Source organism: Gastrolobium bilobum, unplaced genomic scaffold, assembly GCF_033153095.1.
Source record: "Gastrolobium bilobum isolate Gb01-03AN ecotype WA unplaced genomic scaffold, APGP_CSIRO_Gbil_v1 utg76243, whole genome shotgun sequence".
In the NCBI taxonomy this organism is placed as follows: Eukaryota; Viridiplantae; Streptophyta; class Magnoliopsida; order Fabales; family Fabaceae; genus Gastrolobium; species Gastrolobium bilobum.
In genome coordinates, this window is record NW_026899470.1 from 93,241 (window position 1) to 108,864 (window position 15,624).

A 15,624-nucleotide genomic window follows, 5' to 3' on the forward strand; every position below is an offset into this window, starting at 1 on the left:
GGGTGGAACAACCCACATACATAACATATGGCATTTGCACTCACAAAAGAGCTTAACAACATGTCAAATATTCTTCAATTAATAAATATATATTTTCAGAAAAACACATCATGCATATAAACCATCCTTCCATGAGGTATGGTGGAACCATCAATGGGTAAAACCTAGGACACAAAAGCTTATCTGCGGTGCCAAAATCCTTATCCAAAGGCTCGGTGTACACAGATACACCAACAGTCACACAATCCGACAATTGCAATATGTTTTATATCAAGAATATTATTAATAATTAGAATCCTGAATTTTATCTCAATTGTACAACATTTTCTTTTTCGTTTCATGCCTGCAGGCCTTTGTCAAAGCCATAAGCATTCACCTACTTGGGTTCTGACTTAGTTAAAATATTATAGAGGCTCACATTAACCATTAAAGGATCCTAATTCATTATACACTGTTCTGTTTGGACAAAATAATCCAAAACACGAAAATCTTAGAATATCTGGATATTCCATGGGGATATATCCGGATATCCCTAGGCCTATATCCAGATGTCACATATCCGGATATCCTTCAGCCCATATCTGGATATCAATATCCGGATATCATATCCAGATATCATATCCAGATATTTCGCGACAGCATGCAGTTTTGCATTTTCGCGAAGATATCTATCCAAGCTTTGATTTTTAACATAAACAGGGGTTCAAACATGCATATTTAAGTGTGTTCTTGCTAGTTTAAACTTACGTTACCTAGCTTTCTCTTGTTACATGCTTAAAGGTTACTTCTTGCTATGAAAACTTAAGGAAGAAAAGGTGTAGAAGGTACCCAAGCTCCAAAAATAGAGAAATTGAGTGCTTCCAAGGTCACAAAGCTACCCTTTGGTTCTGCCCTACTAGGTGCACAAATTTACAGCCCTCAAACTCGATTTTTTTCTTCACAAGGTTGCTCCTTAGAACTTCAAGGAAGGTGTAATAAGCTCTAACTCCTTCAAAGATGATGGACAACCCCTAATTCTATGCTAACAGAAACTCAAACCCTCAAGAAATGGTTTTTCTTCCACATAAAACTTGTTCACAAGCATCAATGGTGTTTTGGTGAAGAACGCAAGAAGAAATGTGATCACTTGATGGTTTTCTTGAAGAGGGAGTGATGGTGTTGAGGTAGAAAGATTTGGGCAGCCATGAAGGAGTGAAATGATCTACGTAGGAGAGTGTGACATCCTGACTTAGAGTTTAGTGCCGACCTATTTATAGTGGTACACACTTAAATAACAATATTAGTTTAATTAGTTTGGCTCTTCGTTTAACTCTGAAATTTCATATTCTTAACCTAGATATTTTTCTAGGAATTATCATATTTTTACATTAATTTTTAGAGACACTTCACCAGTACGCGTTTTATACATCGAAATAGCCGATATTAGTTCCGACATCACTGCTTATTATTTTTACCACAAACTAGATATTCTTAACCTAGATATTATTTTAGGAATATTCATATTTTTATTTCTATTTTCCAAGTTACTTCGCCGGTATCCATTTATACCGTGAAATACCCAGTGTTTGCACTTTCCTTCAGAAAAGTGACTTAATATTAATTATTATGCCCTTTTCATATTTATCCAAAGTCCATTATGGAATTATTTCCTAAATTCATAATTAAATTATTTAAAATTCTAACTTAGCGGTGTGGGTTCTTACAACATGCATATGATATATGGTTAGAAAACTCTCATCACGTAAAATAAAAATCCCAAGGTTTACAAGATTAATTGCAAAAATTTAAAACAAAATTTTATCATGAATTTTACTGATTGAGAAAATTATATTAGGTTTTACTTTTTTTATTATTATAATTGAATTTCTTTGTTATTTTTTTATTTACTCTTGTAATTGGAATGTTTGTTAAAAATTTATATGATTTTTTAAAATCTTATAAATCCATATTAATATCCTTTCAAATCTTACAAATTCTATTAAAATCCTCTAAAATCCAATCTTATGAATTTTTTATGGTAAAAAAGTCTTTAAAGTCTCTCCAATTCTAAATAGTCTTTTAAAATCTAAAAGATTTTTTATCTCAAAAAAATCTTTTAATATCCTAATCGAATACAGCCCCTTATAGTAGTTACATGTAGATTCTCTCTTCTAGTAATAAAGATTCTTCACTGAGGATGTTTTATTTCCTTATGTCTTAAAAGTTACGTTTTGATTGCAAAAAAAAAAAAAAAACAGAAGTGACGTTTTGAGTTTTTCATATCTACATCATGGTAAACCTCAAATCTTGTTTAGATGTTAATCGGTGTCTCTATATATCTCTGATTAATTCAATTAATCCAATTTCGGGTTTAATTTCATACTTTGATGTTGCATCATAATAAAAATTTAAAATTTTATTTATTGAGATAAGAGATGTGAAATTTGCGGAGAGAGACACAAGGCAGGTGCCAATTGATATATGAACTTATTTGTAAATAAGTTATTGATTCTTCAATAACTGCCAGGAATCCCTGTCATCAGATTAATTATTTTTAGATATAAAAAACATTTTTAAAGCATAAATTAACAAGAATTTAAAATTTTAATAATTATATGCATAATAAATTTTAAAAAATTAAATTTAAAATTTTAATAAAAATTCAATAAATGAGACTCTAATTTAATACATATGAATAAGTTCAGTTATTTTGTCAGTGTTTGTTCTGTCTCGGTCGAGACTCAAATTTTTTAAATAAGGTAAGTGGATGATATAATTTTAAAACATTTATAAAAATTAATCTAAATATCTGAAGTGATATTTTAAAAATATTTTTTTTTTCAAAATGATAATATATGAAGTAAAAAAACATAATTAATAAAATTGCTTGATGTAAAAGAAGCCACAGCTGGTTCATTGAAAAAGAAAGTATCTAATTTATTATATAAAAGTTGATGAAAATAACAGAATCTTCTTGCAGTTCGTGTGTTGTACTTGTATCATTTATGTATTTGATTTTTTCATATATTTAGGTTTGATTAATTTTGAAAGAAAATAATTTTTCAAAACTCTCTCATAATTTTTTTTGAACATGAACTGTTTTAAATATAAAATAAATTAATTTAAATACGCGCAAATCAAATCAATATTAGTATACAAATGTAGAAAGATATCAAATAAGATCAAATCAAATCATTTGGATTTTAACAGTATATGTTTTACTAGTAATATTTGAATTAATTTTTTTTGGGAAGGGTAACAAGTAACACTATATATACAGCTTGAGATATAGACACCCGGGTAGACATTACCTGTCAAGATTCTTCACTTCACGCAAACCTCGTTTTCAACAAGCTTTGTAAACATATTGTAACCCCATCTCTCTGATTCTTGCAAACTCCATGAATCTTTCATCTACATTCTATGAACTTTAACAATCTTGATACCCTTTAGTGAGAATAGATTTTCAGTGTGTTGAAGTAGTAAACTTTTTCTTTCTTTTTTCGAATGCAGAGCAAACTTTTTCTTGTTCAGCAAAGTTAGGTATTGTTTTGATATAGAAGGGTTGTGATGGAACAGAAGCGCGTCCTATTTTCAGCATTGAGTCTTGGGGTTGGGTTGGGTGTCGGGCTGGGATTGAGCGTGCAAAAATGGTTCGGAGGGTATATTGAATCTGATGAGATTTCTGAAGAGCAGATTGTGCACGAGCTCGAGAACCTGCTGAATGATGTGAAGGACTACACATGCACATTTGATGAGTTTCCTTATTACTTAAGGTAATTTATAGATTCTTTTTTGAAAGACAGTTTTTCTTTTCTTTTCTTTTTTTGACTAAGAATCTTTGAAAACCACTTGAAATTTCATGTGCTAGACATCAATGTTTCTGTAGCGATCATTGCCCAGTAGAAATACATATAAAATATTAGGGTTTTATGGGTATCATGTTACATGACACAAGATGTGTGATCGTTGAATATCACTAAAAAAAAACAGAGAAAAAAAATCAAATGAATCTCACACCTTCTTCGAAAATTAGATCAGAAATCACCTTTGATTATTCCTAATCAAAAGAGTTCATTTAACACTTAACAAAAATTCATTTCCCAATTTTTTGTTGTTGAAAAACTCAAGTCCCATTCCCCTGCATTTCTTGAGTTAAAAAGTAAAAGCATCAAAAGAAATTCATCCACTCATTTTTGACAGACCCAGAGAAGAAAGAAACTAGAAACCCATATTCAGAAAAAGAAAATCTAAGATATCAGAAAAAGAAAACGTGCATTAAAGAGTAAAATCAAAATAATCGTTCAACAGAATACCGATTCCTAAACTAGAGCTAGGATTCTGAATCTTCAACTGCATGCACCTCCTTCGATCCTTTCTTCCAGCGTTGTCAGTGCTTGAAATTATGGGTCTTGAAGATCTCAGGAAGTGAAGAACACGCACATAGTTTTCTAAAAAATGAAATAACGAAGATTGAAATTTTTTCTAAGTTTCTGATCTAAAAATCTAATCTCTATTCTCTGTTTACAAACCACACAAAAGTTAACTAAAAACTAAAATATTTCTTTCATCAGTAGCCGTCCCTTCTTCTTTCATCCAGTGGTTCCAATTGATCCTTCTAATTTGACCCACGTGCCTTCTTCTCTTTTTCTTTTCTCAGCAGAAAGTAAAAATTGAAATAAAACATATAAGAAAACCCAAAAATTCTTTTCTATTTTTTTACCATCTCTTTTTACTTTTTTTTTTTTTTTTTCAGTTTGGGCCCTTTTAATTTCATTTGGCCCATTTACCTGCAATGTCACTTATTAAACAGCCCAAAGATATTTAAATAACATAAAATAATACAATATTAACATATATAATTCGGTGCTAACAGTATCACGTTACATGACACATCTTGTGTCATGTTATAAACACAAAGAATCGTTGAATCCCACTAAAAAAACAGAGAAAAAAAAATCAAATGAATCTCACACCTTTTTGAATATGTAGGAAAGACATGTTTGTCATATAACATAACACTCGTAAAACCCAAAATATGATTTACCTTTTTATATATTTTTTTCCTTAGTATAATGATCCTGGCGGGTCAAATTGTTTTCAAGACTTGAATCTATTTCAAGTTGACTTGTAAATTTCATGGCAATTTGCTATGAATCTTATGGCATATGTACTTTTGGTTTTTAGTAGGTTATGTTCTCCTCACCTCTTTGAGATTTTTCTACCCGAAATTTTCTATGATATTATGTTGGCATGGTTATTTTTGGCTTTTCAACGTAAATTTGTGCATTTTGAATATTTATTGCATCAGAAACAGATAAGAAGCGGAAGAAATATGTAATGTCCCCAACAGTGGTAAAGAATTTCTTCCTCCCTAACCAAATGTCTCGACCGAGTACTGTTAATGAAAAAAATAGTTTTGGGAGAACCGTCCCCTATAATGGATCAGATAATACTCAAACGGGATAAGCGTAATTGATGAATGGGTGGATATCCAAATAAAAAAGAAAGAAAGAAAGATATACATGATGTTATAAGAATATTAGGGAACCAGTGCACCTAAAATTGATTTAGAATCGGTGCGTGCATTGTTTTTGGATCTTTAGACTTATTTCGCATCACTTGTTATAGCTTTTTAGTTTATATTTGAATAAACTTTAATTTGAATAAAGCTACACATTCAATGTCATATAAGTCATATCACCTGATATTGAAAGGAGAGATTCTTGCATGGACCATGATTATTGTATCTCGTGGTCCTGATTCAGTGTCAAAGTTAAGTTTAATACAAATTCAATTTCTTTGTCACATATGTTCTAATTGGTTAAGTACAATTCTCTTGGAATATGCAAGATTTCCTCCATTTATATCATACTTTTGTCCTCGGAATATGAATGAAGAATGTTGGGAAGTGTGGGCATTTAGGTAAAATTTATAGGTGTAAAGAACCACTCCAACTCAAGGTGTTAGGTAAGGGTCTTTTTAATGATTTATATTATTTTCTAACCCACCCCTCACGCAAGAGCCCTTTGGGCTTGAAGCGTGGATATTGCACATACCCAATATTTTTGGTTTTATCTTGTGCTTTTTATTTTTAATTCCACTCGAAAGTGGGGGACAGTAAGGATTGAACTTGTGACCTTGTAGTAACTGAAGCTCTGATAATAGTAAAGAACCAATTCGACCACCCAAAAGCTTAAGCTGTTGGGTGAAGTTACATTAATGATTTTTGATACCATGTAAAGAACCAATTCAACTCAAAAGCTCAAGCTATTAGATGAGGGTCTTTTTAGTGATTTATATTATTCTCTAACAATAGGTTTAATTCGTGGTGAAAACTTCGAAAGTTCCTGTTAATTAGATGTTTCTGCACTTTTGTCTTGTAGCATGACGTGCATCCTTTCTCATATTAATTTCCGCCATATGTTTTGCTGCTCTTATGTGGTCTAGTTCATGGTAAAGCAAGTTGTAATATACCAACTATTTAGAAGTTCCAATGTATAAAAATATGATAATTGATTGTTAACTACTGACATATTAAAAAAATCATTTCATCTATGATGGTGCATCTTGCATTCTATTGAACTCAAACTCTGGCTTCTTGCTTTTTAATTTAATTTACACCACGTTAAATACCCTCCTCTCGGATCATACCATATCTTATGTTTCCGTATGATGATTAAAATCACAGTGACAAAACCCGAGTTTTGTTGACAAGTGCTGGAAATATTTATTTAAAACAAGACTTTAACAAGCACATGAGGAACCTTTCACCACCAAGCAGAGCTATTTTGCTTTCCGGACATGCAGGTACATTACGTCCAAGTTCAATCTTGTCCTTCAAAATAAATATTTTTCTTTTCAAATCGTATGACTAACACTAGTCGTATTTTTGATTTTTGAAGAACTTTACCACCATATGCTTTCCGTAGCATTAGCACATAACTTTCAATCGAAGTTAATGTTGCTAGATATTACGGACTTCTCTTTAGAGGTAGTTATTTAATCTTCTCACATTATTTCCTTTGATTTGTGATATATTTTTACTCATACCTGTCATGTTTTTCTTCCTACAGATGCAGAGAAAATACGGATGTTCTAGAAAAGAACCAGTAAGTTTTGTCTGCTCCACATTTTGCATCTACTATGCATTAAGAACTGAAAATACTTCACTGTTTTTCCCCATATTAATCTATTTTTCTCACTTTGCTTTTCCCCAAATGTATATTTTAAATTTGTTAATCGTGTGTGCGATCATTGTAACCAGTACTGTGGTGAACTGGTTTTTTCTATCATTTTTAACTTTTCCCTAAACTGAAGTGCACCTTTGTTAGGTCCCTTAATTTCATATTTACTTTTAAAGAACAGTGCAAAAATTTAGTTGTTGGATGATCGAGAGATTTTTCTAACTCATTTGCTTATGTGTATAGTATTTTAAAATGTCCATATCTGAGGTGAACTTGGAACGAATGTCTGGTTCGTTTGGTTCTTCGTCAATCCTCCCTTCAACCGGCGAAACTAGAGGTACTGGAAGAAGTAGCACTCAAGCTTTTTGAATATGATGTTTCCTATTTTATAGTTGTCCACATTTTTAAAATAATAAATGGTTTGATAATGTATCTATTGCTTTAACATTTGGTAATGCATTGTGTTCAGTTTCACTGTTAATATCTCGGAGATCATAGTCATTACATTGCAGAAGCCATGTGTGCATCTGTATCATTTCATTTTTTCTGAATTTGTATTGATTGATATCTTCCGGTTCTTGACCTTTACCTAGATGTTACTAATTTGCATATGTAACTATTACGTCAATATATCTTGATTGATAATCTTTATGAAGGTACTCTAAGTAGGCAAAGTAGTCGAATTGAAAATTCCAATAATCCTCCAAAGCTTCGTAGGAATGCCTCTCCTGCATCTAATATGAGTAGCAATTCCCAACATGGTCAATCAGATCCACGTTATACTTGAAAGGAAAATTTTCGTAGTTATTATTCTCAAGACTTATTTTCTGTAACTTTGTCTTTATAACTTTATATTTATTAGAGTCATGTTTAAAACTTTTAAGTTACCTTGTTACGCAAGTTTTTGGGCCTAGTCATCTTTCCCACCCATTGATTTTATCATATTTTAATTCTGTAGTGTGCTATTTATGCTTCTTGACAACATAATTCTTTATATGTTACTTAATTCTTTGAAGGTGAAGAGCGTAGCTAGTTTTATTCAGTAGGATTTTCTTAGCAATTATATATTTGTAAGAAGAACTAGTTCCCTACATCAATATTCATGTTCTTAAGACACGTTTCTTGCGTTAACTCCATTAAATTTCATTCAGCTACATGCTTGATGCTTTACTTTGTTGTTGGTAATGCATCAGTTCAGAAATTCCTCTACAAGATTTTGATTACTGCTTAGTTTTGTTTTCAGCTCCTTTGAACTGCACAAGCCGCATCTGTTTTGATGAAAAGCTCTTTATGCAGTCACTTTACAAGGTTATTTCATCACCGAAACCTTATTTTTAAGGCTAAAATTTATATTATATCAAGGAATAACATTAGTACAGTTGACGAAATTTCAGTAAGATATGTATAATGAATTTATTAACATGGCTTTCTTCACCCCAAGTCTGGCTCTCCGCAATACTCCCTCTCTCTGCTTTTGGTTAATTACTTTTAAGACTTTAAGTTCCTCCATCAGTACAAGCATAGTATATCTTTAAATTTTTGCATTGAAAATAAATATTAGTTAATCTTTCACAGCATACATGTGTCACAAATACAGTTCTAAGTTCTAATAAGAAAAATGATTGTTATTTTTACAGGTCTTGGTTTCTGTCTCAGAAACTGGTTCTATCATTTTATACATCAAGGAAGTTGACAAGCTCTTTGTTCGATTACCAAGAATGTACCATTTGCTCCAAAAGCTAATAAAGAAACTTTCAGGGACAGTGTTAATTCTCGGTTCCCGGGTCATTAATTCAGAAGATGATTGTAAAGAAGTTGATGAAAAGCTCACTTTGTTATTCCCTTACAACATTGAGATCATTCCACCTGAAGATGAGACTCACCTTGGCAACTGGAAAGCTCTACTAGAAGAGGACAAGAAAAGATTTTTGTTTCAATATACCAAAAACCACATTGCTGAAGTACTTGCAGCAAATGACATTGATTGTGATGAATTGAATACAATCTTCTTGTCTGACACTATGCTACTCAGTAATTATATTGAAGAGATTGTGTTATCTGCAATTACGTACCATTTGATGAGTACCGGATATCAAGAATACCGATATGGAAAGCTAGTTATATCAGCTCAGAGGTAAATAAATTATTGAAAAAGGTTTTCAGTATATCGATATTGAATAATTACATGAGGAATGAGGAGTATTTATACAAGAAAAAATAGCTAAGCATGACTCAGCTATGACTCATCAAACCTAATCACAATCATAAGAATGACTCAGCTATGACTCACTAAACCTAATCACAATTAATTCTAATTAATTACAATTAATTCTAATTAATAGGAAATAAAAAACAATCAATCCTAATTAATCTTAATTATTCCTAATTAATAGGAAATAAAAACGGAAAAATATTTGAATTTGAATTCTGATTTTCTACACTCCCCCTCAAGTTGGGAGGTAAATGTTGATCGTTCCCAACTTGCCAATCAAGTCTTCAAAGGCTGGCCGGTGTAAGCCCTTAGTGAGAATATCTGCAATCTGCTCTTTGGTAGGAATATACACCATACATACACTTCCATCATCTATTTTTTCTTTGATAAAATGGCGATCAACCTCCACATGTTTTGTTCTGTCATGGTGAACTAGATTTTGAGCAATACTGGCAGCAGCCTTATTATCACAATACACTCTGACAGGTAGGGAAAAAGAGATCTTCAATTCCTCAAGGAGTCTTCTTAACCAAATTCCTTCACAAATACCATGGGCTAGAGGCTCCTGAGGTGATTCTCGCATGCTGTAAAACTTTCCCCATTTCCCGGGAGGATCTCCATTATCTGACACATTAACTCCCCCTGTCTTTTGCATAATGACTTCCCCTGTCTCCAACAGCAAAGGAAAAACAGCAGAATCATTTGGTTTCTAAGACTTATCTTCATCAACCCCAATAGACTCCCCCTGAAGAGAAGTCGAAGGAAAAAAAGATTGTCTCTCATCAAATGTGACATCCATAGAAACAAAGACCTTACGAAGTGAAGATGAGTAACACTTGTCGCCCTTTTGGTTAGGAGGATATCCTATGAAGACACATTTAATGGACTTAGGATCGAGCTTGGACCTTTGATGGGGAGGAACATGTACAAAAGCCACACAGCCAAATAACTTGGGAGGAAGGGAAGAATGAGCCCGGAAAGAAGGAAAGGTGTGGGTAAGACAAGATAAAAGAGATTGACGGTGGTTGTGGTGGATGAGTTTTCTCAGGACCAACCTGCTCTGATACCATATTGAAAAAGGTTTTCAGTATATCGATATTGAATAATTACATAAGGAATGAGGAGTATTTATACAAGAAAAAATAGCTAAGCATGACTCAGTTATGACTCACCAAACCTAATTACAATCATAAGAATGAATCAGCTATGACTCTCTAAATCTAATCATAATTAATTCTAATTAATTACAATTAATCCTAATTAATAGGAAATAAAAAACATTCAATCCTAATTAATCTTAATTATTCCTAATTAATAGGAAATAAAAACGGAAAAATATTTGAATTTGAATTCTGATTTTCTACATAAATATCTTGACCAATGGTTGTTTAAGTAATTCATTAAGAGAAAAGGTTTTCTAGTTACTAATATCGATAGTGGTCAGTTTGGCCCATGTATTGAGGTTGTTTCAGGAAGGCAACAGTAGCGGGACGGATATTATGAAGCCTAATGAATCAAACAAGGTTTGTTTACATTTACTTTATCAGCTAGAGCATAGTGGTTCATCACAGGAATAACACAAAAAAAGCATGATAAGAGATTGCTTACTATACTAAACATTGTGGTTTTTTTTCTTTATTGTTAGAATGCTGCAGGAGAATATATTGCCAGTGCAAAAAAAGATGTGCCTGCAACAAAGAGATTCCGCGAGCATAATGCTCCTGCAAAAAAAGCTGTATGATCAAAATTTCTCATTAGATAAGCCTATCGTGTTTTCTGAATTTTTATTCATCTTGTCTTATCGTAAACTTATGCATGCTTATAGGAGTTTCCTCTTGACAATGAGTTTGAGAAGTGCATAAGACCAGAGGTCATAGCTGCAAATGAGATTGTAGTTACATTTGCAGATATTGGTGCATTGGATGATATTAAAGAATCACTTGAAGAAGTGGTCATGCTTCCCCTTAGAAGACCAGACCTATTCAAAGGTGGTCTTTTGAAGCCTTGTAAAGGTTTATTGCTTTTCGGACCGCCTGGTACAGGAAAAACAATGCTTGCAAAGGCAATTGCAAATGAATCCGGAGCAAGTTTCATAAGCATCTCAATGTCCACCATCACTGCAAAATGGTTTGGAGGAGCTGAAAAGAATGTCCGAGCTTTGTTTACAGTGGCAGCAAAGGTTGCCCCAACTATTATTTTTATTGATGAGGTTGATAGCATGCTTGGGCAACGGACTAGAGCTGGAGAGAATGAGGCAATGAGAAGTATTACAAATGAATTCATGATCCACTGGGATGGGTTATTGACAAAACCTGGTGAGCAAATTTTGGTTCTTGCTGCAACCAATAGGCCATTTGATCTTGATGAAGCAATTATAAGGCGGTTTGAGCACAGGTACGACCACACTTTTGTCTTATGGTTGGCATGATCATTTGTTGCTTCTGTTCAATTTCAATAGAAAACCACTCTCTTTAAAACCTTGACTAGCGCGGGTGGGGTGAGGATAGTCCTTGTACGCAGTCTTATCCTTGCATAATTACAAAGGGGATGTTCAGTTGCAATATTTTTTATTTTTTTAATTAGAACAATGAGTAGCCTTATCTTCATTATGGTGGTGCTCATAAGAAAACCAGAAAGTTTATGATAGAGATTTCAAGTTTTTTTAAAATATGGCCAAAAATTTAAACTTTAATTTCCTTTTTGAAAAGTCCACTTTTGAAAATATGTTGAAATTGTTCTCTAGATTGAGTATACTTGATGTCTTCCTTGGATTTGATAAAATCTTATGCAGTTTTCAACTATGCAAGAATAGCACTCCTTAATTTTGAGCACTGGCTAAAGCATCTCTTAGCTATATCATTGCACTGCTTGGTTTTTGGATACATCAAAAGCTCTTGTGTTTGAGATTTATGAATGACATCTCTGTTCATTGCAATATTGAGCAGGATCATGGTTGGTCTTCCATCTACTGAAAACAGGGAAATGATATTGAAAACTCTCCTGGCTAAGGAAAAACATGAAAATATAGACTTCAAAGAGCTTTCAACCATGACACAAGGATATAGTGGAAGTGATCTTAAGGTTCATTTTCCCGGTTACTCTGGTTCATTACTTCTATTTTGTTGTGATGGTCTATTGACATTATTTTTTAGAAACAGAATTTGTGCTCGACTGCTGCTTATCGACCAGTTAGGGAGCTAATACAGCAGGAGAGGTTGAAGGAAATGGTAGTTACCAATCACTTCTATTAATTTGACTGTTAAAATGAGCTCCAACTAATGCGTTATTGTTATTTTCTGTGCAAAAAGGGTTAACCATTGCATCTTATTTCAGGAAAAGAAGAAAAAGGAGGCAAAAGTTCAAAGCTCAGAAGATGCTTCCAATGCTACAAAAAGTAAAGAAGACAAAGTGATTACCCTGAGGCCTATAAACATGGAAGATATGAGACAGGCAACGAATCAGGTATGTACGATTGAAAATCATTCACACCAATGGCTATAGAGTACTTGATTTGGGTGTTTTTACATGGCACTGTATGGTTTATATTTTAAATAATCTCCTTACTATTGAGGAATTCTAAGAAGTGATTCAACGGAATTGAAAGACAGTTATCTGACATTTGGGTGAGTGACATTGGCTTGAGGATATTTTAGTAAGCAAAAGTTGCAGTTATATCATATATTAGCAATCAAACATTCTCCTTTGGGGTTACTATATAAATTTTAATTTACCCTGCTTTCTATTCATCAATTATCTGTTACCTTGTGCCTTTTGTAGGAATAAATTTATTTGTTACGAATGGTCAAAATGGCTGCACATATCCTGATAAGATACTGAAATAAAGTAAATCTAATAATTTTTTATCACTTCTAGGACACGATAAACTGGTTTAGTGGTCTTTTTTTTTTGTTTTTCATGTAAATTTCATATTACACATTCTGTCAAGGATTTCAAGCTTAATTTTTTAACAATGTCACCCATATGGAAGATTGAAAGCCTTGTCTTCTGCCAGATGAATACTTATTTTCTATTTAGAAATTGATAGATGTATGTGTTAAAATGCAGGTGGCTGCAAGTTTTGATGCAGAAGGATCCACAATGAAGGAGCTGAAACAGTGGAATGATTTATATGGACAAGGAGGTTCAAGGGAGAATCAGCACCTAGATTATTTCTTTTAGAGTGTTGAAAGCTGCTTTTATTTTGAACTTGTCAGTATTTATCCAAAGGATATATTTTTACCAGCAAAGGAATCCTTCATTTGTGCAGTAAGTGATGCACAAATGAAAAGGGAAGAGATTTTATCAGTCCGTGAAGAGTTGTCCTTTGAACTTAGATCATAATGCACCATGTTTGGGTTGTCATTGTGTGCAAACTGATGGCAACATGTATTAGGGGATTTATGTTATGTCATGCTTTGTTTTTGTAAATGCAATGTGTTTTTGGGAAGTAGGAGTAATTTATTCCAAACCTTTTAGGTATGGTGGATTACATATGAATAACAGTATGAGACAGTAAATCTTGTACATTGATAGTGTAGCTGCACTGCTTTTATAGAGTTTGGTTATAATATTTACGTGAATCGTCTTGCATTGGACAGCCAAGTCGCTTTTAAACATAAATACCTTTGCTAGAACTATCATCGAAAAAGCGAAATGCAAATATATTATAGTTGTTTCGTTAGAGATATTAATGTAAAATGATCAATGTAATTGTTCCGGATGGCCCAAGCTCTGGAGCGGCCCAGTTGCTCAGGCCCAATCCTCAGCCTTGTTCCGCGTTAGCCCTTAGGGCTGACGTGGACCCTCACGATCTCCAAGACTGCAGCACGTCCAAGAGATACACCAAAATGTCCCACTTTGGGACATTAACCGCTAAAGGCAGTCGCCATAAGCACTGCAAAGGAATCTGCCATTTTGCTCAGTGCTGACATCGCCAGGTGCAGTGGTTGCAGCACTGCCATTGTGGCAGCGCCAACCACGCCTAACACAGCCATCAAGGGAGCACATCCCAAGGAGGGTTGACCCCCACCTCACCAACCCACACCATTTTCCTTATAAATAGCCCTCATGGGCACAGCAGGATCTTCATCTTTTATGTACTGTTATTATGCTCATTTACTCTTAAGTCATACCTTACTATTTGTCTGTCATTGATATCTGCTTACTTGTTCTTGGAATAATATCTTCTAGCCTGGTCTTTACCTCAGCTAGAGGTACAATCCATATAACAACATCACCCTTGTAACATCCCCAGCCTCGAGCCGGTTCAATTAACATGCATATGATACTTAACAGAAACAGCGGAAGACTTAACTTACGAAAATACGAACTAACTTTTTCTTTTTCTTTAATCCTTTTTCACATGACATATCACATTGCATACTTCTTCTAATTTAATTCTTATTTTACGGAGACGAAAATCGGACAGAGTAACCTCTGTAAATCGGACAACTGGGGATTTTCCAATCCCACTTTCAAGAGTTCCTGATAGACAGTTTAAACAATATATATTTCCAGAAGTACCAGTCATGCAAATATACTCAGATACCCATCTATGGGCGCATGCTGAACTTGGCTCCGTGCCATAAATCTAATAGCATGCAATCCAATACATAACATAACTGAATACTACATAGTCATATCATCATGCCTGAATACATAAATGTACATGTATCGAATATGAACACTATGCAACAATACATCTTTTCCAAAAATACGTCTAAAACAAATAGTAGCATCCGACCACCCAGAACTCCACATCCTCATACTAGTACCTCTAGCCACGGTTAGTGTCCTTGTCCCGTGAGGCTCTTCAATTAATTGTGTTCCTGAAATCATATCCCCAAACGGGGTTAGAAACGAATCTCTAGTAAACTCCAGGTTTATGGAAAACCCTCCATACCCTGGGCTCACTTCCTGCATGACAGTCAGATACATAATATACAAAACATCATATAAGCAATTATCATAACTGAACAAAGCATATATACATATCTTATCAAAGACAAACGCAGTCATTCCCAAGGGATGACCCCAAGCGAAAATCAACGCACGTAACAAATATCTTTTACAAAAATCATCACAATACTCACATCAGAACAAAACGTGTTATATCAGAGACGTACGCAATCGTTCCCAAGGGATGACCCCAAGCAAAAATCAACGCACGTAACAAATATCTTTTACAAAAATCATCACAATACTCACATCAGAACAAAACGTGTTATATCAGAGACGTACGCAATC

The 15,624-nt window shown here is 33.6% G+C and overlaps 1 protein-coding gene across 1 annotated transcript; it reads left to right on the top strand.

Moving 5' to 3' along the window:
• The first annotated feature begins 3,225 nt into the window (after window positions 1-3,225).
• On the top strand, window positions 3,226-13,557 carry LOC133290581 (uncharacterized). Its single transcript, XM_061488682.1, has 15 exons — window positions 3,226-3,755; window positions 6,671-6,789; window positions 6,885-6,973; window positions 7,056-7,091; window positions 7,410-7,503; window positions 7,823-7,942; window positions 8,410-8,474; window positions 8,804-9,300; window positions 10,823-10,901; window positions 11,024-11,113; window positions 11,204-11,772; window positions 12,324-12,459; window positions 12,537-12,605; window positions 12,712-12,840; window positions 13,444-13,557. The coding sequence occupies exons 1-15, from the start codon at window positions 3,550-3,552 to the stop codon at window positions 13,555-13,557; spliced, it is 2,412 nt and encodes an 803-aa protein (XP_061344666.1). The 5' UTR covers window positions 3,226-3,549.
• Window positions 13,558-15,624: the final 2,067 nt, after the last annotated feature.

What these genes read in the sequence shown, in the direction of transcription:
- LOC133290581 (XM_061488682.1), top strand. Translation starts at nt 3,550, where the DNA reads ATGGAACAGAAGCGCGTCCTATTTTCAGCATTGAGTCTTGGGGTTGGG. An exon ending in ACATGGTCAATCAGATCCAC is followed by an intron (nt 7,943 to 8,409) that starts GTTATACTTGAA and finishes TTTTGTTTTCAG; the next exon opens with CTCCTTTGAACTGCACAAGC. An exon ending in ATGCTCCTGCAAAAAAAGCT is followed by an intron (nt 11,114 to 11,203) that starts GTATGATCAAAA and finishes GCATGCTTATAG; the next exon opens with GAGTTTCCTCTTGACAATGA.